Source organism: the organism of the source record quoted next, unplaced genomic scaffold (genome assembly GCF_019419815.1).
Source record: "Pyrus x bretschneideri cultivar Hongxiangsu unplaced genomic scaffold, Pyrus_bretschneideri_v1 Contig13, whole genome shotgun sequence".
Classification (NCBI taxonomy): Eukaryota; Viridiplantae; Streptophyta; class Magnoliopsida; order Rosales; family Rosaceae; genus Pyrus; species Pyrus x bretschneideri.
In genome coordinates this window covers 3,553,581-3,578,972 of record NW_025999424.1, presented here as the reverse complement: position 1 = coordinate 3,578,972, position 25,392 = coordinate 3,553,581, and the positions used below count along the sequence as shown (strand labels likewise).

The 25,392-nt window shown below is 39.3% G+C and overlaps 4 protein-coding genes and 1 pseudogene across 4 annotated transcripts; 3 read left to right on the top strand and 2 right to left on the bottom strand.

The window, feature by feature from the left end:
* Window positions 1-256: 256 nt before the first annotated feature.
* LOC103951010 (cyclic nucleotide-gated ion channel 2) lies at window positions 257-3,945 on the top strand. The gene is made up of 7 exons (XM_009362292.3): window positions 257-417; window positions 517-1,162; window positions 1,745-1,960; window positions 2,054-2,376; window positions 2,462-2,573; window positions 2,809-3,132; window positions 3,209-3,945. The coding sequence occupies exons 1-7, from the start codon at window positions 287-289 to the stop codon at window positions 3,695-3,697; spliced, it is 2,241 nt and encodes a 746-aa protein (XP_009360567.2). The 5' UTR covers window positions 257-286; the 3' UTR covers window positions 3,698-3,945.
* Window positions 3,946-6,654: 2,709 nt separating this feature from the next.
* LOC103951011 (phosphatidylinositol 3,4,5-trisphosphate 3-phosphatase and protein-tyrosine-phosphatase PTEN1-like) lies at window positions 6,655-9,268 on the top strand. The gene is made up of 6 exons (XM_048578665.1): window positions 6,655-6,960; window positions 7,067-7,243; window positions 7,415-7,528; window positions 7,717-7,905; window positions 8,005-8,343; window positions 8,851-9,268. Exons 1-6 carry the CDS (start codon window positions 6,679-6,681, stop codon window positions 8,992-8,994), a joined length of 1,245 nt encoding a protein of 414 aa, XP_048434622.1. The 5' UTR covers window positions 6,655-6,678; the 3' UTR covers window positions 8,995-9,268.
* Window positions 9,269-10,535: 1,267 nt separating this feature from the next.
* On the top strand, window positions 10,536-16,289 carry LOC103951013 (probable ubiquitin conjugation factor E4). Its single transcript, XM_009362294.3, has 16 exons — window positions 10,536-11,479; window positions 12,008-12,212; window positions 12,417-12,568; window positions 12,649-12,901; window positions 13,051-13,203; window positions 13,547-13,750; window positions 13,851-13,963; window positions 14,050-14,164; window positions 14,283-14,372; window positions 14,495-14,698; window positions 14,792-14,887; window positions 15,029-15,151; window positions 15,298-15,390; window positions 15,479-15,643; window positions 15,716-15,805; window positions 15,900-16,289. Exons 1-16 carry the CDS (start codon window positions 10,638-10,640, stop codon window positions 16,077-16,079), a joined length of 3,078 nt encoding a protein of 1,025 aa, XP_009360569.3. The 5' UTR covers window positions 10,536-10,637; the 3' UTR covers window positions 16,080-16,289.
* A 1,003-nt stretch (window positions 16,290-17,292) lies between these two features.
* On the bottom strand, window positions 17,293-19,374 carry LOC103951012 (phenolic glucoside malonyltransferase 2). Its single transcript, XM_009362293.3, has one exon. The coding sequence runs from the start codon at window positions 18,945-18,947 to the stop codon at window positions 17,400-17,402; it is 1,548 nt and encodes a 515-aa protein (XP_009360568.1). The 5' UTR covers window positions 18,948-19,374; the 3' UTR covers window positions 17,293-17,399.
* A 1,489-nt stretch (window positions 19,375-20,863) lies between these two features.
* On the bottom strand, window positions 20,864-23,342 carry LOC103951079 (annotated as a pseudogene).
* Between the last annotated feature and the right edge of the window lie 2,050 nt (window positions 23,343-25,392).

Genomic DNA, 25,392 nt, shown 5'->3' with positions numbered 1-25,392 from the left:
AAAATGATTGGTCTGCCGATCTAATAAAATGATGTTATGTCGTTTGTCATTTTTACTTAAACCTTCATTGACAAGCATATCGAAAACAATATATCAACAATTACATAATCAACTCACCATTTTTGTTAACGAACATAACCATATTCAATAATTGATAACATATGGGATGATTAGATATGTCACGTAATTAGAAGACTTGCTAAAATGTTTCCCCTCCATAGCTAGTTATGGGTGACCCATTCTTTCTATACTCAATTATTTAACAGAATATTTCATCTACACATATATGTGTTTATATATCTTTGAGTCACTCTCACTGATATCAGTCGCTCTCCCAAACACTCTCTCTTCCTCTCTCCCATGGTTGCCTTCTCCTCCTTATCATCACCATGTCCTCCTCCTATTTTTCCTCCCAAGGTTACTACTAATTCCTAATATTAATTACGTACTTCTTCTTTAAATAATTAAATTATGCATAATTGCTTACTTTTGCATGGATGTGCTGACATGCAACAGGTGGACCCGAGTTCTCCGGCGCCAGAACTCCCAGAGCGACGACACCAACAACACCCACAACTCCAACAACATCGAAGACATCATGAACACCCCAATCATCTCCAACTCCGTCGAATGCTACGCCTGCACTCAGGTGGGGGTCCCAGCCTTTCACTCCACCAGCTGCGACGCCGCCCACCAGCCCCAATGGGAGGCCTCCGCCGGCTCTTCCCTGATCCCCATCCAATCCCGCTCCGACCTCAAAAAGGGTCTCTCCCGCCACCGCCCAGCCAGCCCCTTCGGCCCGGTACTTGACCCCCGCAGCAAGCGCGTCCAGCGCTGGAACCGCGCGTTCCTCCTCGCGCGTGGGATGGCGCTGGCCGTCGACCCGCTCTTCTTCTACGCCCTCTCCATTGGAAGAAGCGGGACGCCCTGCCTATACATGGACGGCGGGCTGGCAGCAATTGTCACCGTGCTCCGCACGTGCGTGGATGCCGTGCACCTGTGCCACCTGTGGCTACAGTTCCGGCTGGCGTACGTGTCGAGGGAGTCTCTGGTGGTCGGCTGCGGGAAGCTCGTGTGGGACCCACGTGCGATCTCCTCCCACTACCTTCGATCTCTCAAAGGTTTCTGGTTCGACGCCTTCGTCATCCTCCCCGTTCCCCAGGTTAGTAGACTGGCTGGCCTTTCATCCTCTTCAATCATATCTTTTGTTTAATTACGGAACTGCCCATGAGTTCGTACATGAAAAAACTTGGGTAAGAATACCCGACCACGTGATCTCATCTCATATGAGAGCTGCTGTCAGTCCAACTAAAATTTTTCTCGCCTCACGTTCATATGATATAATTATCCAGATTTTCAGAATGTAGCACTAACTTTCGAAATTTTTTTAAGTGTAATGATCACAATATACTATACGATATGAGAAATGGTATGGTTGATATTTCATGATATAAGGTACACGTTACTATGACATAATTTAATAAAAAGTACTACTCACACACCTATTTTACTTCCCACATACTTTTATTAATTTTTTGTTATTGATTGTCTTCAATTCATTCGATCCAACCGTAAAAATGATAGGGATGTATGAGAAATAAAAATAGATGTGCTGATAGCTCTACCCAATTTAATTAGCCCACAATAAAATCTGTTTGTCAGAAACTTCATTTTTTGTCACCAATTTGCAGAGAAATTGCAGATTTTTGGCTGAGAAACGCTTTCTGCATCTTTGTTTTTACAGGCAGTATTCTGGCTCGTTCTTCCAAAATTGATAAAAGAAGAGAAGATTAAGGTGATCATGACCATTCTTCTCTTAATGTTTTTGTTCCAATTCCTCCCAAAAGTCTACCACAGCATCTCCTTGATGAGAAGAATGCAAAAGGTCACAGGCTACATCTTTGGCACCATTTGGTGGGGTTTTGGCCTCAACCTCATCGCCTACTTCATTGCCTCTCACGTACGTAGAATCGTCAAATTACGTGATTACTATTCAAAATCTCTATTAATTGTAGTTCTTTGTGCTTAATTAATTTTTGTTCCGTGATTTTAGGTTGCTGGGGGATGCTGGTATGTGCTCGCGATTCAGCGTGTAGCTTCGTGCCTAAGGCAACATTGTGACCAAAATGTCAACTGCAACCTCTCTTTGTCTTGCTCGGACGAAGTTTGCTACCAGCTTTTGTTACCGGCCGCCACGAGTGGAAGCACTTGTGGAGGCAACACAACAGCAAGCGTGGTGAGAAAGCCGCCACTCTGCCTGGATGTCAATGGCACGTTTAACTATGGAATCTATCAGTTGGCTCTTCCTGTCATATCTAGCAACTCGCTTGCTATTAAGATCCTTTATCCCATCTTTTGGGGTTTAATGACTCTCAGGTACCTTGTTAAGCAAGTAAACTTCGTGATTAACTAGTAATAATGCGAATATTAGACATATGATTAATTATATGATCAAATGCAGTACATTTGGGAATGATCTTGAACCTACAAGTCACTGGCTAGAAGTGATTTTCAGCATATGCGTTGTGCTTAGTGGCTTGCTGCTCTTCACTTTGTTGATTGGGAACATTCAGGTGACTTTTCGCATACATAATAATGTATATTTTGCTTTTGGGTTTTTATTTTTTACCTTTTTCGGCCAAGTGACCTGACTACGAATAGACTTCACCGTAGCAAAATTAGCTACAGCAGTTTGTCTCGTAGTTTAAATTTGATTAGAATATATGCTCAAATTAAAAAAAAAAGAAAAAAAAGAAAAGAAAAGAAACAACTGATCTCACTATGCGTACTGAACAATGCTTGATGCAGGTATTTCTCCACGCCGTTATGGCAAAGAAAAGGAAGATGCAGCTGAGATGCAGAGACATGGAATGGTGGATGAAGCGGAGGCAGTTGCCTTCTGGATTGAGACGAAGAGTACGCCATTACGAAAGGCATAGATGGGTGACAATGGGGGGAGAAGATGAGATGGATTTGATCAAAGACTTGCCGGAAGGGCTCCGGAGGGAGATTAAGCGCCATTTATGCTTAGACCTCATCAAAAAGGTTCCCCTGTTCGACAACTTGGATGATCTTATTCTTGACAACATTTGTGATAGGGTTAGGCCTCTGGTCTTCTCCAAAGATGAAAAGGTAACAAATTGATCATCTGCAAAGTGATTTAATTACTCTATGATCACGTGATTTACATCCCAATTAATTTAAACAGATAATCAGAGAAGGAGATCCTGTGCCAAAGATGCTATTTATTGTGCGTGGACGCATTAAGCGCACGCAAGGCCTAAGCAAAGGTATGGTGGGAACGAATGTGCTTGAACCGGGAGGGTTTTTTGGCGATGAGCTGCTCTCCTGGTGCCTTCGCCGGCCATTCATAGACCGCCTTCCAGCCTCATCTGCGACATTCACCTGCATTGAATCAACAGAAGCATTTGGCCTCAATGCAGTCGATCTGAGATACATTACGGATCACTTCCGTTACAAATTTGCCAATGAGAGGCTTAAGCGAACTGCAAGATACTACTCTTCGAATTGGAGAACATGGGCAGCTGTGAACATACAATTCGCCTGGCGCCGCTACAGGTTGAGGACTAATCGAGGTCCGGTGATTCCTGTGATTCCAAATGGAGGCTCTGAGCGGAAGCTGTTGCAGTATGCTGCAATGTTCATGTCACTTAGGCCACACGATCACCTTGAATAAATAGCACTCAATTAGTGTTTAATAAAATCTTCTTCATGTAGAAAATAAAACTATTTAGGCCACATTTTCAGACCACGTTCTAATCCATTTTCCCTAATTAACACATCAATTAAAATAATGGTCTGAATTCAATAAAGCATTAGTGTATGTAGAAATATTGTTCTATGATAATATCTTTTTCAATATTATTATTTTCATGAGAATACAATACTTTAAACTATTTTAATTTATAAGAGAATTTTCGAACTTGAGTTCAAGTGGGCAGACATATTATTGTGGTCAAATGGCCTAACCCACTGGAATGAAGATGATATTCTAAACTATTCTAATGTTAGCTTTATACTTAAAAAGGCATTGTCTAAATCATACATTAATCTCATCTAAACTCAATTCTCCGTTAAGATTAATTGCTTTGGACAATCATATCCTTACGTTGAATTATGAATAAAAGAATACCAATGATATATCTACATATTCTATGTGTTAAACCACTCTAATTCTTCACATTCTTATACGCCACCTCATAAGTTTGGCACAGAAAAAAATTTCATCAAACACAGAGAAAATTTAACTAAGTAACGCGAAGCACAGTTCCGTTGGGATGTGAATTCATAGAAGCGACACGGTCATTAAATTTCCGTCGTCTTTTTCCTTCTCCGTTCGACATAGTAGTGTCGCTCATAGTTCGACGACGTTCGATGTAAATCATTGCATCTTGCATGTCGTTTACTAACGAGCACGACGTTCAAATGTCGTCAGGCGAGTACAGCACTCCTTGCATATCACATCATATGTTGTTTGGCTAGCTGTTTTGGAGGTTGGGGATAAAAACGATACATGCAACTTCCCTCTTGCGTCTCCACAAAACAACTGCAAAGTTTTATTGTTTCGGTCAATATATCATTTTACTCTCAATTTTCGTTTTGATTTATAGTCAAATTATCCAACAAATATTTCTAATGATTTTTTTATTTTTAGTTTTTGTGTGTGTGTGTGTGTGTGTGATGGATGATTAATTGCCACAGTTTACTTTAGAGGTTCTTCTGGAATTTGATTGCGACTTTGCAGAATTTCATTTGCAAGTATACATATTTTTTTCCCTATGATTTGGTACTGGCCGATAATAGGGTTTCAATAGTAATTTAAAAGTTTATGACATGCTTAATGTGAATTTTTCGATAAATATACTCACATTTCCCACCTAATTCAGCCTCATTCGTACTAACTACCAATCACAGATTCACAAGCCTATGCTACGAGGCTTGTGACTTAGCACATTTTAGAACTATAACAATTGCTATAACATCGTACTTTGTACATTTATATGAAGGTTTGTTCACTGTATAGTTGCTAGATTCTTCTAATTGAAAATCTTTTATTTTCTTTCACATTAAAAATTTCTCTATTTCCCTTGAGACGCAAGATTGCACTGGATCTATTGAACTGTATATGACAACTTATTTGAATATAGTTATCTAGGATTTACGTGTGTTCTCACAGTTTTTCTTTTCAGATTTAATACGAAAAGGGGAAAAACAACAAATCACAAGTTCCCATCTCCCTTCTGCCGATCCCTTTCCTCTTTCTGCTCCTTCTCCTTCATAATCATCATCGTTTTGTCTTCTGTTCTTCTTATCAATAAGTAAAAAGAAAGAAAAAGGATATCAATTTCATGTTCACACCCAAAACTCTACCTTTAAATAAGGAAATCGTTGTGTGTGTATATATATATGTATGTATGTATGTATGTGTGTATGTGTGTATATGTATATAAATTTGGCGTTTGAAAAAAAGCATTGGGACTCATATATGGAGTTCTTTTTGTGTTTCGCATTAGCTGATTATAATTGATATGGTTCTGTGTGTAGTTGGAGTTCAAAAGACTAAATAAATGCTAAAGGAGAAGAGTTCAAAAATGCCAGCCTTGTCGATTTAGGGTTTTTGGGGATGCTTTATCTTCATATTTGGTTTAGCCTCTAGTATTTGTTTTGATTGTGGGTATTGTGATCCAATAAAACTAGATGCAAAGAAAAGCAGAGGAAGATGAAACGATGATGATGGAGATCAAAGGGAGGAGAGGCTAGAGAAGTGTGGCTTAATTACTTTTTAATTTTTCTTGAGAGGAAAATTTCCAATAAGAATGCCCATGCAACGTTAGCTACTTAACAGTTTTGTTAACAACTTTAACGGGATGATGCAAACTAGGTCACGAAACAAGAGCACGAGGGGTAAAGTGAGACACATTAGAGTGTAGAGGGTAAAATGAGACTTGGTGAAGGCTACAAGGGACATTGCATTTTTGGTTGATAATATTAGGGTTGATCAGCTCAGCCATTCCTAATTAATTAAAAAAGCTTCCTTCTGTCCCAAGGCAGAAAAATACCCTAAGTTCTCGCCCAATTTTGCTCCCATTTTTTAATTTCTTGCCACAACAATTTTCGTCCAAATTAGGGCACAGATTGTTGTCCCCTCCTCCAAATTTGGCTTAGCTTCCCAACCCCAATCAGCTCTCTCTTTTCTTCTCTCTCCCAACCAACGAAAAATGGAGGTCATCCTCGTCATGACCTCCCGGCCACCCTAACCGCCCACATTTTTTTTTTTCATTTACCAAAGCTCATTCTAGGGTTTCTTCCCCAAACCTTTTCAATTTGGGCTTTTTTTTTTTGCCCTAGAATTTGCTTCAACACGTCAAGTTCCTTTCACGCAATTCATCACAAATTAACTTCATGTTCAGCTCTGCAGGTGCATTTTTTCTCCAAAAATGCTATTTATGTAGGTCATTCTTTTATCACATTGCAGATAAAGGAGGTCGTCCCCGTGAGTCACATGTATTAGAAAGGTGGTGAATAAATATGACACGAATAACTTGTGTTTAAGCATACTTTTTGATATATTTATCATTAATTTTGTTTAGTGGTTGTTGATGAATGGTGTTTTCTTGGGTTAGGTACCATAGTATTCACAATTAGATCAGCCAAAAGATGGGGTTGAAGTTCTCAAGGCAAGTGCCTGCAGGGAAGTTTGAAAGCTTAACCCTACAACACAAACTGATCAATTGTCTGAGTAAAAGCTTTTACATCCGTAACTTGGTGTCAAAGCAGCGGAGGCGAATGCTTGTTGCTGGCTATGATCTCGACATGACTTACATCACGGATCGCATTTTGGCAATGTCATTCCCTGCTGAACGAATGAGGGCAATGTATCGTAATCCTCTTTGGCAGGTCAAGTCTGTGCTTGATATGAGACATCAAGATCATTACAAGGTACTGCAGCTCCTTAATCCAATTAGTTCCTTCTCAAATTTTTCCTCTAATTTTGGTTTCCTTTTTATATATGCATTTTTTCGCTAATAAGGTGGTACTTTTTCAGATCTACAACCTTTGCATCGAAGAAAATTATGACCCGTCTCATTTTCATGGTCGTGTGGAGAGGTTTCCTTTTGATGACAATCATGTTCCACATCTAGAAATGATCAAGCTCTTCTGTGAAAGTGTGGATTCATGGCTATCACAGGATCCGGAAAACATTGCCGTTATACACTGCATGGTAGTCATAAATAGCAAGCTAGCTGCTACAAATATAATTTCTTAAGCAAATATTGTTGTTTGCTTAATTATCTGAATCCAAATATTTATAACACACTGATTAAGCTAAATTTACACCAGTGAGGATGTATTATAATGTTCGTGTTCTTTGATCGCTGCTATTTTGATGCAGGCAGGCAAAGGTCGCACGGGCTTAATGCTATGTGCTTACCTAGTCTACTGTGGGATGCCAGCAGAGGAAGCTCTTCACTTGTATGCTCAAAGGCGGACCGTCAATAATGAAGGAGTAAGTCACATTAGTTATAATACAAATAATTTCCAGTAGAATGTTGGTATATAACATAATCTGTATGAACAAAAATTTGAGATTATGTATTGCTTTCAATTTCGATTCTAAGTCATTTAAAAACTCTTTTAAGAAGGGCTTGAAAAAAGCTTACACTAAGAAGCACGTTGTGTATCTGATCTAAACAGGTCTCAATACCAAGCCAACGCCGTTATGTAGAATACTGGTCGAACTGTCTCTCTTTTCCTCGCGGAGTTGAAGATGTGCCTCCCGATGTGAACTTGCCTCAGCAATGTAGCAGAGAATTGAGACGAATCCGATTTTATGACACGATTAACATTGAAAAAATCTTTTTTGTGGTCTCAGAGTTGCAAGAGGTATGCCCTTTTTGTACATTCTGATAGGATAGAACATTGATCAATTACAATATGCTTTTAAGCCAACTAATAAGAATTTTTTGAACTTTGTCTTAACAGATTTCCGGCCAGCTTTATCGTCCATCACTAGAAGTTTCTAGGAGTTCCTGCAGACAAATCCACAAAGGATGTCAGAGGACTAGTAGTCCACGATACTATGTCTCATTCGTTGAAGGCGAAGAGGAAGACAAGAAAGCAGAATCGGATGAGCCTCATGTTGTAGTCCAAATGGATACAGAAAGCTCCGTACTTTACCAGAAGGCCTGTCTTGAATATTACTTCGACATGCCTGTGCGGATAACTGGAGATGTGCGAGTCATATTCTATCAAAAAATGTATGGAAGTCGCCTCTTCTATGCTTGCTTCAACACAGCTTTCATCAGGAACAGCTTGCTACAGGTCCTGACCTACTTTCTCTTTTCAGCACTTTATCAACGGTTCACTGAAAAAGCTTCTTTACAAAGCACTTATGAGCCCGGAGAAAATTTAGGCCTTGTTTGGGATTACTTCTAGAGAGGTCAAAATCGTTTCCAAACAACCAGAAGGGCATTTAGTGATGTATGGCAGACAAAGTTTAAGAGTGCTTACGGGTTTCGGAAGCACATGTAGTACTTCCTGGGAGAAGCATTGCTCAACGACTTCTTGAAAAAGTGCTTACAAATGCATTTTCAGGAAGTACTTTGAAATTTTTTTAAAAATTTTTGCTGAAAGTGATTATGGGTCAATTTTGTTCTTTTGAGCATTAATGCTTCAGAGCGCTTTTACAACCCATAAACACTTAACTTTTTTTGCTAAACTTTGTCAGGGATGATTATAGCCATTCTAAAAGCACATCCAAACAAGCTCCCGCATGCACAGTTAAAAATCTGATTCATGTTGATCTGTTGGTGTTTTGAATGGTTGCAGCTCACTGTTCAAGATTTGGATAAAGTTGGAAAAAAAGGAGGATCAGTATGCGGCCCTGCCTTCTGCTTAGAGCTACTATTTGGTCCTGCAAATGCAAGACCCTCATTCACAACTCCAATATCTGATCATCGTGAATTGCTGTAAAGTCATACCGGGAATTGTTTAAGGAGATTAAACCGGCGGTTTATGACTCCTATTCGAATGAATTTCGACTCTAATTTTCTCGACACAAATTGATCGACATGATAAACCCTGCAGTTTTGCAACTTTAACAGTATGTATGCATGTATGTATATATGCACACACAAAATCACGTTCCTCCTGCATTTTTGCCATCTAATTTTTCATTGGCAGAAAGCAGTGGAGCTATGCAAAAACAAGTTTTGTATCATGGTATGGTCCGGAGCGTTTTACGGATGTTGAGGTATTATTTACCTTGAAATTTTGTTGATTCAATGCGATTATTTTGTACTGCATAGCCACCTCCCGGAAAAGAACAAAAAAAATGGACAGCATAGACATGAAAACTTTTAAGTATGGTGCTATAATGCACTTGCTAAATACGATCGTTAGAGAATTATGACTTGAGCGTTAGTCTTCACATCCTTCAGCTTTTCCTCGACGAATGCCCTGCAGTTTTCTTCCCAAGATGGATCCAAACGACGATTATGGTGGTGCACTGCTTCGACCACTATGGCCTCCATCCACTCTCCTCCGCCCCAATAGATTTTACCGAATGGGTTGCTGACCATCAACTCGAGCATTGTTGAATGTTTGATAATGCAAATGGCAAACTCTCTCTCGTATGCATTCCCTTGGAAGCCTTGAATCTTAACTATTTAGTCGAAGCAATGGACCTACAACAATCAGATCCCTGCAAATCGCTAAGGTCAAGCTTTCAAGGGACACAAAAACAGACGACAAATGTGCCGCTCGAGTTTTGTCGAATTTTGTCGAAGAAAACATTTTTTAGATGCACAGTTTTTAGCTGCTTGAATCTGTCGAAATCAGAAGGAGGCCGCCATTGTGAGGCTTCCCAGCCTCCGAAATGAGTGGAAAACCATAGTTTACCACTAATTGTCCCTCTTTTTAAGAAAGTAAAAAAATGCTTGTGTTGATATATCAAGTCTGAAGGTAACCAGTTGGGAAAACATAGCGGCCATATGTTCTTGATAAATTGAAGATCAAGCACTTCAACTCCCTTGGTAATTGCAAAACGAATCCATTCATTAAATGTCAGTAGATTTTTCATTCAAGGAGAAAGCCACTTTAAAAGACTCTACCTTCTTGTGACAGTATAGTATGTACCATTACGCATGTGGTCAAATATTCTAATGGATAGGATATTAAGTTTCAGTCATGCATTTCTGAAATCGAAACTCTCTCCTTCTATTAATAATAATAAACTAAAAAAAAAAAGTAGTAACGATTATTCTAGTAATCGTTAATCTTCATTAGTAGTTACTAATCCAATTCTTATCGAATATGAGTTGGAAAGTTGGATTCAAAAATCTGAATAGAATCCAAATTCCTTGATCTTCTCGTAAATGGATTTTGATTTGGATCAAGGCCGAATCGGGATCTAAATGTGCTAGGAAAGGAAAGAAAAAGAAAACCGGGCCGGACCGGAAGTGAACCGGAACCCGTTTTGGGAGCTATTTCCTATTTCCTACGTTTTCTCCAGGTCCTTCTCCTGTATTGTTCTACTCAGTCTCACAGACCATCAACGAACCTCTGCGTCGTTGTTTCTGCGGAAATTCTCATCACTGAGAGCCCAGATTCCATCCATGGCGACCCCGAAACCCCAGCGGTCCCGGGAGGAGCTGGAGGACATAGTCCTCCGCAAAATCTTTCTTGTATCGCTGACCGGTTCATCGGACTCCGATTCCCGAATTGTTTACTTGGAGATGACTGCGGCAGAGATTCTCAGCGAGGGGAAAGAGTTGAGGCTCACTCGCGACCTCATGGAATCGGTTCTAATCGATCGGCTCTCTGGCAGCTTCCCCGGTGCTGAACCCCCGTTCCAGTATCTGATCGGGTGCTACAAACGGGCCTACGACGAGGGTAAGAAAATTGCTTCCATGAAAGATAAGAACTTGAAGTCGGAATTGGAATCTGTGGTTAGGCAAGCGAAGAAGCTTTCGGTTTCGTATTGTAGGATTCATTTGGGAAATCCCGAATCGTTCCCCAACCCGAATTTCGATTCGACTAAGTCGAATGCGTCGCCTTTATTGCCATTGATTTTTTCAGAGGGCGGCGGTTCGGTTGATGGGTTCGGAGGAAGTGGGAGTAGTGGGGGAATTCAGTGCCCACCTGGGTTTTTGGAGGAGTTCTTCACTGACTCCGATTTGGATAGCTTGGACCCAATTTTGAAGGGGTTGTACGAGGAGCTTAGGGAGATTGTGCTTAAGGTTTCGGCCCTCGGAAACTTCCAGCAGCCATTGAGGGCTCTGTATTTGTTGGTTAAGTTTCCGGTTGGTGCAAGGTCACTTGTGAATCACCCGTGGTGGATTCCGAAAGGGGTGTACTTGAATGGGCGTGTTATTGAGAGGACTAGCATTTTGGGTCCTTTTTTTCATGTCAGTGCTCTGCCTGATCATCCTATTTTCAAGAGCCAGCCTGATGTTGGGTGAGTGAATTATTTTGTGTTTGTTGTTTGCCAATGATGCTTCTACTTCTCGTGTTGCTATTATTTGCATTTGGTGTTGACATGTTCTTGTTGTTATGTTATTTCCTTTGGTTTGTGGTACTGACATGTTGATATAGAAAAGTATAGAATAAATTTTTGAATGCGGTGTTGTTTTTGGTTTCTAGACTCTTGAAGATTGAAGCGACACTTAACAGAAATGCGTATCTGTTTGGCTTGGTTAAACTTACCTTTCTCCTTTTGGAGAGAGAAACAAAAAAGTACAGGAGTCAATTTGCTTGGTTACCATATCCCCTTCTCAAACTTTGGAAACTTATAATTCTTGAGTCGACTAAAAAAAACTGAACCATGCATGAAACTGGTAGATAAATGTGCACATTGTTTTCTCATTGCATTCTGTGCTCTCTTTCTTTTTGGGTTAGCAGTCCACTTTCTTTTTCTCTTTAATGTTTAGAAGGAAAAAGGGGCCTCTTATTAATGCATTGTTTCTCTCTTGAACGACAACACCAGGCAACAGTGCTTTTCTGACGCTTCAACTCGTAGACCTGCTGATCTGCTATCTTCATTTGCCACAATTAAGACAGTCATGAGTAACTTATACGATGGCCTTACTGAAGTTCTTCTCTTACTACTGAAAAATGCTACCACTCGTGAGAATGTTCTTGAGTATCTTGCAGAGGTGATCAACAAAAACTCATCAAGGGCCCATATTCAGGTATTGTCTCTGATCAGATACCAACAGTGATGTTATTTTGTGACAAGATTGTAATCTTGGCCAGCAAAACTGTTGGACAAACAATTATTGAGTTTAATCTTAATTGAAACCTTTTTTATATTGATAACTGGTATCAACTTTTTAGTAAGGAATCTTTGGATTCTTATGTTATGAACATCCAGTGATTTGGTACTATGGTCATAGGTGGATCCTCTTTCATGTGCAAGTTCAGGCATGTTTGTCAATCTCAGTGCTGTCATGCTTCGGCTTTGTGAACCGTTTTTGGATGCAAATTTAACAAAAAGGGACAAAATTGATCCAAAATATGTATTTTACAGTAACCGTTTGGAGTTAAGGTGAGGATTTTTTTATCAGTAGACATAAGTTTTCCTTCTTGAGTTCTGCATGCTAACCATTGTTTCTCGACCTACATTAGAGGTTTGACTGCTTTACATGCATCATCTGAAGAAGTAACTGAATGGATTAATAAAGCTAATATGGGGAGTAATGATGGTGAAAATCGCCTTTTACAATCTCAAGAAGCCACCAGTTCCAGTAATAGTGTCAACGTGAAGCCAAGCAGTGAAAGAGCTAAATATTCATTTATTTGTGAATGCTTCTTCATGACTGCAAGGGTGCTCAATCTGGGGTTGCTGAAAGCATTTTCTGACTTTAAACATTTAGTACAGGTAACTGAGGTATCCTTTATTGGAAGACATCAAATACCACATGCATGTTATTTTTATGATTTAAGATTTTCATATACTTCATGAACTGTGTAAATTGTTATCTGTAATTGAAGTGTGGAACATTTATATATGGAAAATACTCAATCCAGGACATTTCAAGGTCTGAAGATACTCTTTCCACACTTAAAGCCATGCAAGGCCAGACATCTTCTCCACAATTGGAGATGGATATAGCTCGCCTTGAGAAGGAAATAGAGTCGTATTCGCAGGAAAAGCTTTGTTACGAAGCTCAGATATTAAGGGTATGTCCGAACTGTGTGTGTGCACGAGCTTGTGTGGTTATTTGCACTTAGTTGGGTCATGTATACTTTTGAATAGCTCTTACGAGGTTGGTATCATAACCTATTAGACTTGAGCTTGTATCTATTTTCGTATGGTTGTCGAGGGTCGAACTAAGTTGCTAGTCATATTGAAGCTGAATGATTTGTTAGGTGGCCATTCTAGTCTCTGGCATTTGCATCAACTTTGTAGGAAGTCTGTCTATGCCTATTCTATGGTTAGATATTTTTAACCGTTCTTTCTTCAATGGGGTTCTTGTTTGGAGCCACTACTGGTCCTTATATTTGTTTTTTTCTTTTCCTTCAGGATCCGACACTTATACAGAGTGCTCTTACTTTCTACCGTTTGATGGTGGTGTGGCTAGTTCGCTTGGTTGGTGGATTTAAAATGCCTCTGCCATCAACTTGCCCTACGGAGTTTGCTTCTATGCCGGAGCATTTTGTGGAAGATGCCATGGAGTTGCTTATATTTGCTTCCCGGATTCCAAAAGCCTTGGATGGGGTTTTGTTGGTAGAATTTTTATTAAATGACTTTTATCATAAATTATTCTCTTCATACTTCCTGTAGTCTTATCTTCATGTGTTATTAATTTTGTACTTTTGCTTTGCAGGATGATTTTATGAACTTCATTATAATGTTTATGGCAAGTCCAGAATATATTAGGAACCCTTATCTAAGGGCAAAGATGGTTGAAGTCCTAAACTGCTGGATGCCCCGTAGAAGGTGGTTTAACTTCGCCATTTTATATTACATCCTTTGATTTGATGATGAAAATTGGGAATTTATAAGATTTTGCATTGCATCTGCAGTGGATCATCTGCTACAGCGACCCTATTTGAAGGGCACCAACTATCTCTTGAGTATCTTGTGAGGAATCTCTTGAAGCTATATGTTGACATCGAGTTCACTGGCTCTCACACACAGGTGGGTGCTCTTATGAACATGTGTGTGTGATATCGAAGGACATTCATCTAACTATATTTTGCATTCTCAATTTCTTTGTTTTTTTTTAAATTGGCGTGTTTGTTTTCCAATTGTGCAGTTCTATGACAAGTTTAATATTCGTCACAACATTGCTGAACTTCTTGAATATCTGTGGCATGTCCCTAGTCATCGAAATGCTTGGAAACAGGTACAGTACTTTAATGGAAATACGGTTGAACTTTCTGTGGTGATTCTAAGTTCTGTAAATTCTGCACTCTGGTTTCTTTATGGCATGTGCCCTTGACTGCAATAACATTTATATTGCTCCAGATTGCTAAGGAAGAGGAGAAGGGTGTTTACTTGAATTTCTTAAACTTTTTGATCAATGATAGCATCTATCTTCTGGATGAAAGTCTTAACAAAATTCTTGAACTCAAAGAACTGGAAGCTGAGATGTCAAACACTGCAGAATGGGAGCGCAGACCTGCTCAAGAAAGGGAGGAGAGAACCCGCCTATTCCATTCTCAAGAGAATGTCTGTTTCATCTTCCCCCCACTCAAACAAAACCCGTTAATAGTGTTTGTTTGGAAGTTAGTACCTAACCAAATGAATGCTTGGTACTTGCAGATTATCCGAATAGATATGAAATTAGCAAATGAAGACGTTAGTATGCTGGCATTTACTACAGAACAGATTACAGCTCCTTTTCTACTTCCTGAGATGGTATAAACATCTCTTTCAATCTCTCACACATGCATGCTTATCGCTCTGAAGTGATAGTTTGGTTGCTAAATCCAAAAGTTTCCACATGGTTTATCTTCTTAGTATATTCTGAACAGCTTTGTTATTTGATTTTCTGTCCAGGTTGAAAGGGTGGCCAGCATGCTCAATTACTTTTTGTTGCAATTAGTAGGCCCTCAAAGAAGATCGCTTAGTTTGAAAGACCCTGAGAAATATGAATTCCGTCCAAAGCAATTGCTTAAGCAGGTTGGCATACTAATGTGATTTTTGCTTGGTGGATGACATGCAGTTGAAATTATCTGTTTATATATAGTTATTTTTGTATGACTGAATCAAAATCTGCCCAGCCTGACTTCTTTTTTTTTTTTTTTTTTTTTTTGTTTTGTTTAAAGATTGTATACATATATGTTCATTTGGCAAAGGGTGATTCAGAAAATATATTTCCAGCTGCCATCTCAAAGGATGGTCGGTCGTACAATGAACAGGTAATTCAGATGAGTCAAAGCGTTACTTTTAACTTCTATCTTTATGTTTGACTTGGACACTACCTGACACAATTCTACGTTGCTTCAGTTGTTTAGTGCTGCGGCGGATGTCCTAAGGAAAATTGGTGAAGATGGGAGGATCATACAAGAGTTTATCGAGTTAGGTGCGAAAGCAAAGGTTGCTGCTTCGGAGGCCATGGACACTGAAGCTACTCTTGGGGATATACCAGATGAATTCCTTGATCCAATTCAGGTACATTTTTGTGTAGTGGCTAAGTAGATATGTTGGGACCGTCTTATGTTACATGTATTTTCTTTCTTGCAGTACACTTTAATGAAGGATCCAGTTATCTTACCTTCTTCAAGAATCACGGTAGACCGGCCTGTCATTCAAAGGCATCTTCTTAGTGATAGCGTGCGTCATCAATCCTTGTGTGATAATTTATAGGGTAATCTTTATGAAACGCATCACCTATCTTGCTAATTTATCTATTGCATGCGATTTGCAGTCTGATCCATTCAACCGATCACATCTTACCGCGGACATGCTGATACCAGACAATGAATTAAAGGCAAGGATACAGGAGTTCATTAGGTCCCAAGAATCGAAGAAGCACGCGGAAGACTTGAGCACGCAGAGCACCAAGGCGACGATACAAACTACAACTAGTGAAATGCTAATTGATTAGGACGTTGTTAGTAGGACGATTAAGATTTATAGCGTTGGGAAAGTGGCAGCGGGGATATTCTCCAGAAAGGTTATTGTAACTATAATCTTCTAGCATATGATTACTATATGTTCTAGTAGACAAACTATTACTCATCATGATAGGGTGAGGGTTGTAAAGTGCAATTTCATTTTCGTTAATTAATAGACTTGTAAAATCGGTTGGAAATAATTCAATTGTCCAAAATATGTGATTGCTGTGCCGCTAGGGCCGGCCGGTGGTGGGAAGCAGAGAAGGCCTTCCCGTAGGTCATATAACTCGCAAGCAGCTGCCGACCAAAAGGCTTGGATTAAGCATGATGAAGACCATGATATTGATTTGTAACATTGATTTGTGACATTAGATGATGTGAAGCGAATTTTTGAGTTTTATAGAGTAAAATGACAATGTTTGAGCTTCATGGGACAAAATGGAATCAGATCAAGTTCTAAAGAGCAAAGTGGAGCAATCTTTGAGTTTCAGAGAGTAAAGTGACAACTTTTGAATTATAAGGACAAGATAAAATTAAAAACGAATTTCAAGGAGTGTAACTAAAATAAGCTAACAATTACAAGTTTAAATCCCCAAATATAAACGATTATTAGCTATCAAATTATAGAGAAAATTTTGGTTATGACATTCTTCCGATTCTCCTTCTCGACTTTCAATTTGGCAAATTAATAGGTTTTAAAAGTCTATGAAAGTTCGATGAGTAATGCTAGGTAGACTAAATTTGAATGTCGTTTAGTTTATAAAATTTAATCTACAAATTTAGTCTCCCTACTATTACCAAAGTTCAATATATACCAATTTTTTTGCCAAAAGAAAAAAATATATACCTAATTAAATGTTCAAAGAGAAAAATCCGAATCGACTTCTAAGTTTGAGAGACATTGCAAATTTTCCCCAGATCATAGTTTCAAGAATCAAGCATGCATGCAAAGCGCAATGCAAGCTGTTCTCACGTCAATAGTTCAAGGCCCCGTTTGTTACGCTTTCTTAAAAGGGACTGTCTTAGCTGAGACTAGCCATATTTGGTGCTGGCAGGACTAAGAATAAATGTGACTAAGAGACTAAGTTTCACTCGCGCCTTGCTAAACGCGGTATTAGTACTAAAGGAAGTAAAGATCACTGTCCTTGGTTTTGTGCAAAGTCTTCCGAAGTTTTTTCTAGCAACATTATTTATACCAATTCATCCGAGAAACATAGAGCTTCCTGCTCCAAAAACATCACAAGATTAATCATGAAGAAGCATACAATTTTTGAGCTGACCAGAATATATATGAAATGGGACTTCAAACTTCATAGGGTTTCAAGACCTTTTGCAAATAGAGAAGCAAAAGCATCCATATGATGTTTTTTCAAAACCAACCCGATGTCAACAGCTCCGCCGCCGTTCTTACCATCTGCAAAAGTCATTGTTCCGACTGTATGCATCCGAACCACTTCGGTGCTCCTTGGCCTTCCCCATCCAAAATCAGTATCATACATGTCAAACCGATGCGATCCAGCGGTTGTAAATGTTCTCTGATGACCAGCACCACTACTAGTCTGTATCTGTTCATCAGAAGGGTACAAACTGGAAACGAGATTCTCCGCGCCATTCATCAGACTCCCGTCATCCAAACCCTTAATGGCTTCACTAATCGCATTTACCGCTACAACCAACCCGTCTTCTCCCAGGAGTCCTTTTCTTTCTGCAAGTGCTAGACGGGCCATTACGCAGTTTCCAAAATAGTTTGCAGGCAAAGGAGGGGTTAAGCGCGACCGGCAGTCCACGTTAATTACCATAGGTATTATTTTGTCCCCTTTTACTTCATCTTGCTCTTCTTGCTCTGCTTTTAGTAAGCAAATCCATGAGTAGGCGCACGTTAGAGAAAATGTTGACAAATGAACAGATCGATCAAGTCCTTCCTGTTGTTTCCTGCCCATGACCCATTTCCGTAAAGCTTGTATCTTTGCGCTTGTGAATTCGAAGTTGCCTCGAGTTGAATCTGATATCATTCGAGATTTATAGCGGGCTGCAACCATCAAGCTTCGATTATTTTGTTGTCGGTCCATGTTCAGAAACTGGTTCAAGTAAATCTCTTCCAGTTGGAGAAAGATGGGGTCTTTCATACCCCTTCTGTCGTAAAATGGTTTGAGCTGATCGGGCAAAACAACGTCATCGGATTGATGAACATGTCTGCATATGTGGGTCCATGATTTCAGAAACATGAAGAGAGTCTTGCCGTCAACAACTGCATGGTGCATGGATATTCCAATGGAAAAGCCGCCGCTGTTGGGAAAGACGGTGATTTGGAAAGCCATCACGGCGGCTTTTTCGTGAGATTTCGCCAGTTGGGGTACAAGAGGGTGGTATTCTTTGGCATCAATGTTAAAGTCATTGCTTGAGAGATGGTGGAAATCGGCATCAGATTCGGCTGCTGTGAGGGAAACGGTGTCGCCTTTGACATAATTGAGGGTGGGTTTGGGAGAGTTTTCGGGCCAAGTGATGTTTCCGGCTAGAGGCAGAAAATGTTGGAGGGTGAGAGAAAGAGAGGTTTTGAGTTTTGGAATAATTATTGAATGAAAGAAGAGTAGGGTATCTGCAGGGGAAGAGAAAGGCAATATGTCATAGAAGAAAAGGCGATGGAAGGGAGGATACCTTAGCCATAGGAGGTCAATGAAGGTTAGAGGAAGAGACAAGTAATCTTGAGCCGGCAGTGCGTGATTGACTTGGAATATTGTTTCTGACACACCGGCATCTCCATCGTAAGTAAGTTTCTCTCCTTGAGTTGGGATGGCCGAGGCCGCCGACGAGCCAGGTTGTGGAGCTACCCTGCAAACTTGAATGACTTTCATTGCCATTGGATTATCGGATTGGAGTTTGGAAATCAAATGAACAGCTTTTTAAAGAAGTGTTTAATTATATAATATAATTTAAGACTACCTAGTGACATGATCAAACCTATTTAATTCATTGGTTCATCCAAAATTGACGTCAGAGCAAAGTCGTCGATGGCTGCTGGCTTCATGGGCTCCAAGACAATACATAATGTATGAATACAGCTAGTCAATGCAAAACTAAGGAAGCACGGACCGATGCTCAAATCAATAATTCATTTTTTAAGAAATCGAGATTAAATATACAGACTAAATTTTGTGAAAAAATGAGACTTTTAAAATGTGATTCTCTGACATCTCGCACTTTTGGTAACATATTTTATAATATTAACATATAAATTATATAAAAAACATAAATGACAAAGAGTCCATAAAAAGTTTTAATTTTGAGAAAATCTTCTTAAAGCATCTTAATAGAAATGTTAAATTTAAATTGTCAAATTTTGAAGGTAGATACTAAATTTCTTCAATTTTTTTTTAAACATATATTGTGAGTTCTACTGTTATAAAAATTGTAAAAAATTGTGCAAATTGCGTACATGATGTGATTGGTTGACTGTGAGAGGCATTTATTAAATAATTCAAGGATTAGGATTCTCTTTTTTCTTTTTTTTCATCTGAGAGATTTTTTAGTATGATCGGCACACGAGGTGATGTATACTTATCTTTATACAAATGATGGCATATGTATGTTAAAAAGTTAGTAACTTAAAAAATAAAATTTCCCACCACTTACATAAAAATACGTGATGTACCATTTGTGTTCCCGTCACAATAAAAAATTTCTCCCATCTCCTCCTCTCACATTCTCTATTTTCTCTTTCTCTTTTTATAAAAAAATTAATATAAGATGTTGACGTGACTTAATCGTGACCGTTCAAATAGAAGGGGAGGAAAAAAAAAAAAGAAAGAAGAGAACCATACTCTATAGTTCAAATGGTAGGGGATTTGACGATTTGATCTATGTTGCCAAAACAAACGTCTTGGATGATACGCGTAAATTTTTTCTTTTATCTTATTTGGCACTTTTGGTATCTCTTTTAAAGATAATCTTAGCATTTTTCGATTAATATATCTCTTACATATCTCAATCCTTGAGCATTTTGAATGATATCAAAAGATTTAGGATCAAACAATTTTTAATCATGATCAAACATATTTAATTCATTAGTTCATCCAAAATTTACGTAAAGAGAAATGCTAAACAAACTCTCATAATAAGACTCTATGAACTCTTTATCATCTCAGAGTTTAATATTAATTCATGTGCCAACATTATAATATATTGTGCAACATTACAATTTAACGTTAATTCTCGTCTTAACATTATAACATATTGTGTTATTGATATGACAGAAAGTCCATAGAAGACACTTCTTAGCATTTCTCTTACGTAAAAGAAAAAGTAGTTGATGGTTGCCGGCTTCATTGGCTCCAAGATAATATATATGAAATGAATACAACTAGTGAATACAAAACTAAAGGAAGCAACGACCGATGCTCAACTCAATTTATCAAATACCCGACCTTAAAAATAACCGGAGAAGAAGAACTAGGTAAATTAATTTCATTGATTCAAGCTGTCCTATCTATCGCTAGAAAGTAAAGAATCATCAAGAGAACAGAAAACGAAAAGACTATTCTTGGCACGAATAACGCTTGCTTACCAAGGTAAGCTCTCATGCCGCCTTCTCTAGACCGAATAACGCTTGTTTATCAAGGTAAGCTTTCAACCGGACATGGCCACTTTGTCCTCTTGGTTGGCTTCAGCGGATTCTTGTTATCTTCTGCTCCGTTTGTTGATTGCTTTCTTATGAGAAATTTGGAGATCACGTTTGTTTAACATCATCCGTGCTATCAGAAATCAGAAAAGGGTCTTTTCAAATCTTTGATGGGAGCAGAGATGCCTTCCGCTTTACATACTCACGTGCAATGCTAATTGAACTCTTGCTATGCCGCAGAGAGAATTCAACGAGTAGAATTTGGCTCTCTTCAGATGTCAGATCCCCATGGCTACCCTGTATATTTACGGGCCACAGTTATTAACATCTAATGCTTGAAATTTAAGTAAGCACGCAACTGCTTTGTACGATTACCATACCTTTTGCGAAAAACAGAACATCACAAAATACAGTGAAATTGAGTTGCAAATTATCTAGTGCCTGATACAAACTTTGACATGAATGTTGCTGTAGTCTTGACCCATAGTAGAAAGAATCCAGCAACTTCAGGACCAACACAGGATTGTAGAAAAACAAGGGAAGAAAAGAGGGTTTAGAACTGATTCAGGCTTCACATTATGCAATGCAAAATGGAAGTTCAATTGCACACCAAAACAGTATCAATAGCCGGCAATCAATGTAGGGTTTATGATTGTCCTGTAATTTATTGTCAATGCCTTTTCCATTATAAAAATCCAATCAATGAAGATGATTAAACAGTCGTGAATGTAAATTTCTAAATAAAAAAGAAAACGATAAAATGAGCGGATGCATTATTCAGTACAGAAAGAATAGCAGTATAGTCGTTACCAGGCGAGATGTTCTATCACAAACTGCATGGTGCATGAGAAGGCCTGCAGCAACTGAAACATTGACTGAAACATTGAAAGAGTCAACCATGCCTTTCATTGAAATACTGCAATGCAAATCTGACAAAGCCAGGGCCTCATCACTTATTCCCGTAAATTAGACATTGCGTTCAAATTAATATCGAAGAAGAACATATCTAAGATATAATTTTCTTGATGTTATTAACTTTTTCTTGGTTCAATTTCTAAATTCTTCATCAGGTGCAAGTATATCAGAAAATTTGATATTGGTCACAGAGACACACAAGTGTATCAGCTTAAAACCGAACAAAGAACCAGCTTGGATGATATCGAAAAATGTAATGATCACTAAATAGGGAAAACGTATAATACCTATTTTCATTTCCGACTACAATCGCAGTTGGGCAACGCCAATTCATGTCCTATATAGACACATTAAAAAACAAAATGGAAGAATAACTCAGATACATGCTTGAGATTAAACCTATGGAAAATCTTTTTAACGCAAACAAATTATACAGAAGAAGAAAGTGCATAATTACCGCTTCCGTTCCCAAATGCGTTGTGGCAATTCGATAACCTCACGATTTCAGAACTTCAAAGCACTCTGCAGTCGAGTTCCAAATTTCAATGTCCAACCATTTCTCGGCTCCCATACTGACATGGCGATTGTCTCTATATCTGAAACAAGATCAAGCTGAGGTTAACAAAGTTAATTCGACAACTACGAACAGAACAACTTCAATTAAACTTACTAACACAAATTAAACGAAGCCAACCCTGATTAGCAATTCACTAAACAACCACATACCAACAAACAATTTAGAAAAAAAAGAAATCTTCTTTCTGGTTTTTTTTCGAAAGTTTAACCCAAAACCAGACCCTTTTCACCTCAAATGCCGTTGCACCTTTTGGAGTCGCAGGATACCACATGAACCGACTGAAACCCGAGCGCATCCGCAGACCAAAACGCCGCCGATACATTGCCGAAGTCTCCCAATCCTTCAACCACCAGACACACACCGTAGCTCCGATTCTTCACCACCTTCCTAAACTTCTCCTTCCTCACATCCATTATGTACGGATCCACCGCTTCAAGCACCTCACCGCTGTAGAGAAAAGCACCTTCACCGCAGCTGAACTTGTCGAGATACGGGAACTACCGACCGCCGATTTGGTGCGTGGACTCGTGGCGGCGTTCCATTTTCATCAGGCGCGCTCCGTCGTTTTTCTTCCTCAGAAGCTCCTCCACGGTGTCCTGCGTCGGGTTCTCCGGCGGTTCTAGGGTTGAGTCCGCGGAGTGAGCTTCGTCTGTCAAATCGGCGGCGGCTGCTTCGTATGAAATTGAAGCGTACGGCCGCGAAGGAACATTGTACGGAGCAAGCCTGAGCGCTAATTTCAAATTCAAATCACAAAATTGAGTTAGAAATGTGCGTATGAGTGTCGAGAGAGAGAGAGATAGAGAGTACCTTGGCTGGGAGGAAGCGGAGAGAAGCGGAGGGAGGGGGAGTGGAGGAGAGAGACGGTGGGTCGATTGGTTAGAAGGGTGGAGGTGATTGAAGAGAGAGATGTACGGACTAGGGTTTTGCAGGCGCTCATTTTTTTTATTTTTTTTTGCAGTGAATTTGGCGCCAAGGTGGCGGATGACGGAGAGTGAGGGGCTTTCTTTTCTCCTTTCGGTTAGCGTTTCGATGATAGAACTTCATGGATACGACGTCGTTGGGCACCAAGTATTTGAGGTACCGACGGTTTGGGCCTTGGTTTCAGCAACCTCCGGGGCCCACTGGGTAATTTGTAGAACCCGATTACATTCACCTGAAACGACACTTCTTTCCTGTGAAACCACACTAAGAGTCGATAAAATTAGTTTGTTTTTTTAATTTTAAATGTTGACATTGTATGAACTAGTACCTGTGCGTTATAAGTTTATGTAATATCAAATGAGATCTATAATTTTTTTTTTTTAATAACAAACAATATTATTTAAATTCATTTTTTATGAAAATTGAACTTAAAAATTCTAATTTACAAATGAAAAGAAATATCACTAGACTGTAATACAAAATGACAAAATATAAGTTAAAAATATACATTAAATCAGTTAGCTAGATAATTAAATGAGCATTTGTCATGGCTGCATCCAAGCGTCCGCCACAACCACCACCAAGATCACCCACTTGATGCCCTCCACCATGAACACCCACCCGAAACTCCTGTCTTCATCGCCCAATTGAAATATAAATTTGGTACAATCGTCTTATTCTTCTCTATTCATGCCCAACTAGAATATGATTTTGAAGGAGATGGTATAATTTAAAATTAATAGTTGAGTTATAATTTTGAATAATGTAAATGCAAAATCCTTCTTTTTTTCTTTCAGTTTGTCGGAGAAGGAAGAGAGGAAGGAGAGACTAATGGACCCCAAATCCCAATATGTTTTATTTTTTATTCTTTAAAGAGTGGGTAGAGAATAGGTATCAAATTATAATTGGTCGAACTCCAGATCAACTAATGAATCGGGAACGTGGAATAACTTCTCCATCTAAAGTCTCTATAGTTACAAAACCAAGGTTAAATCCTTGGATTTTGTGGGGAAGGTTTGATGAAACATATGAGCCATTGAGCAATGGCGAACAACCTATTAATTTTCCAAATGAAGACTATTAAATAGGACCATCGCTATCAAAGTGATCAGATCTCACAAGTGTTTCTTTTTTCTGATAGATCTAAGGATTCATTGTTACTCTACTATTCTGGCATCTTTACTTCTTTTCCACCACCATGTCAAGCACCGCGGCTCCTCCTCCTCCTCACGTAGCCCTATTGCCTAGTGCCGGAATGGGGCACTTGACCCCCTCCTCCGCGTGGCAGCCATGCTCTCCTCTCGAAACTGCACCGTCTCCTCTCGGTTATGGAGGCGGCAAGAAAAGGGGTGCCGGTGCTGGCCTGGCCGCAGCATGGGGATCAGAGCGTGAATGCGGAGGTGGTGGAGAAGGCGGGGTTGGAAATATGGGAGAGGAGTTGGGGTTGTGGGGTTGGAGGGGTGGTGGGTGGGGAAGAGATAGGGAGGAAGATTGTGGAGTTGATGGAGGATAAGAAGCTGAGGGGTTTGGCTAGGAAGGTGGGGGAAGATGCTAAAAAGGCTATTGCCCTCGGTGGGAAATCTGAGAAGGTGCTCAATCAAGTTTTGGAATATTTGACGCAGAAGAACTAATGTATCCTTGAAATTTATGTGCTTAAGTTGAAGTTTCATGTAACTTTTCAATCTCGAATTGGTTATACATATGTTGTAGTCTGGCTATGGAACAGGCTGTCATATGTAATCGTCCTTTTAAATAACGAAAATCATAATTTCTAATCGTAAAATAGTGTCATGTAAACAATATGTGAAAATTACTTATACATTTGTCACATAGCTGGTGTGACGATTTTATTCATGAACATTGTGAAGCCAAAATGAGTAGTAAGAGTAGAAAGAATGTCCATACAAACCTAAAGTGCATCTCAATAATCACCATCCCCATTTCTTCTGTCATACAAAGGAAAAGTTCTCATCTTTTCCCCGGTTATCTTCGCAGGGTTGCCATGCCATACAAATTTATAGTTTACATCTTTATATGGTCAATAACTACACTAATTCATGCCAATGTTGAAAGGTGTAGGGATTGTGGTACGGTAGCTGGAATCAAGGAGTTCATTTTGACCATTGGCCTGGGTGGTTTTAGGGAAGTTACTGAAGTAGTTGCATAAACATGGCAAGTTTGCAGATGTTGATGATAGTGGGCAGTTGCGAGTAACCAATTTTAATGGCGGGAAGTTATGTTGTGAGGGCAGTTGTAGATGCGTTTTAATAAGCTG

Excerpts from the sequence above, each read along its gene's own strand:
- LOC103951010 (XM_009362292.3), top strand. The coding sequence starts at position 287 with ATGTGTTTATATATCTTTGAGTCACTCTCACTGATATCAGTCGCTCTC. Across the intron at positions 2,377-2,461 it reads TGGGGTTTAATGACTCTCAG|TACATTTGGGAATGATCTTG; the intron begins GTACCTTGTTAA and ends GATCAAATGCAG. Across the intron at positions 2,574-2,808 it reads TGTTGATTGGGAACATTCAG|GTATTTCTCCACGCCGTTAT; the intron begins GTGACTTTTCGC and ends TGCTTGATGCAG.
- LOC103951011 (XM_048578665.1), top strand. The coding sequence starts at position 6,679 with ATGGGGTTGAAGTTCTCAAGGCAAGTGCCTGCAGGGAAGTTTGAAAGC. Across the intron at positions 6,961-7,066 it reads GACATCAAGATCATTACAAG|ATCTACAACCTTTGCATCGA; the intron begins GTACTGCAGCTC and ends GTACTTTTTCAG. Across the intron at positions 7,244-7,414 it reads TTGCCGTTATACACTGCATG|GCAGGCAAAGGTCGCACGGG; the intron begins GTAGTCATAAAT and ends ATTTTGATGCAG.
- LOC103951013 (XM_009362294.3), top strand. The coding sequence starts at position 10,638 with ATGGCGACCCCGAAACCCCAGCGGTCCCGGGAGGAGCTGGAGGACATA. Across the intron at positions 13,964-14,049 it reads TGCTGGATGCCCCGTAGAAG|TGGATCATCTGCTACAGCGA; the intron begins GTGGTTTAACTT and ends TTGCATCTGCAG. Across the intron at positions 15,644-15,715 it reads AATTCCTTGATCCAATTCAG|TACACTTTAATGAAGGATCC; the intron begins GTACATTTTTGT and ends TCTTTCTTGCAG.
- LOC103951012 (XM_009362293.3), bottom strand. The coding sequence starts at position 18,947 with ATGGCAATGAAAGTCATTCAAGTTTGCAGGGTAGCTCCACAACCTGGC.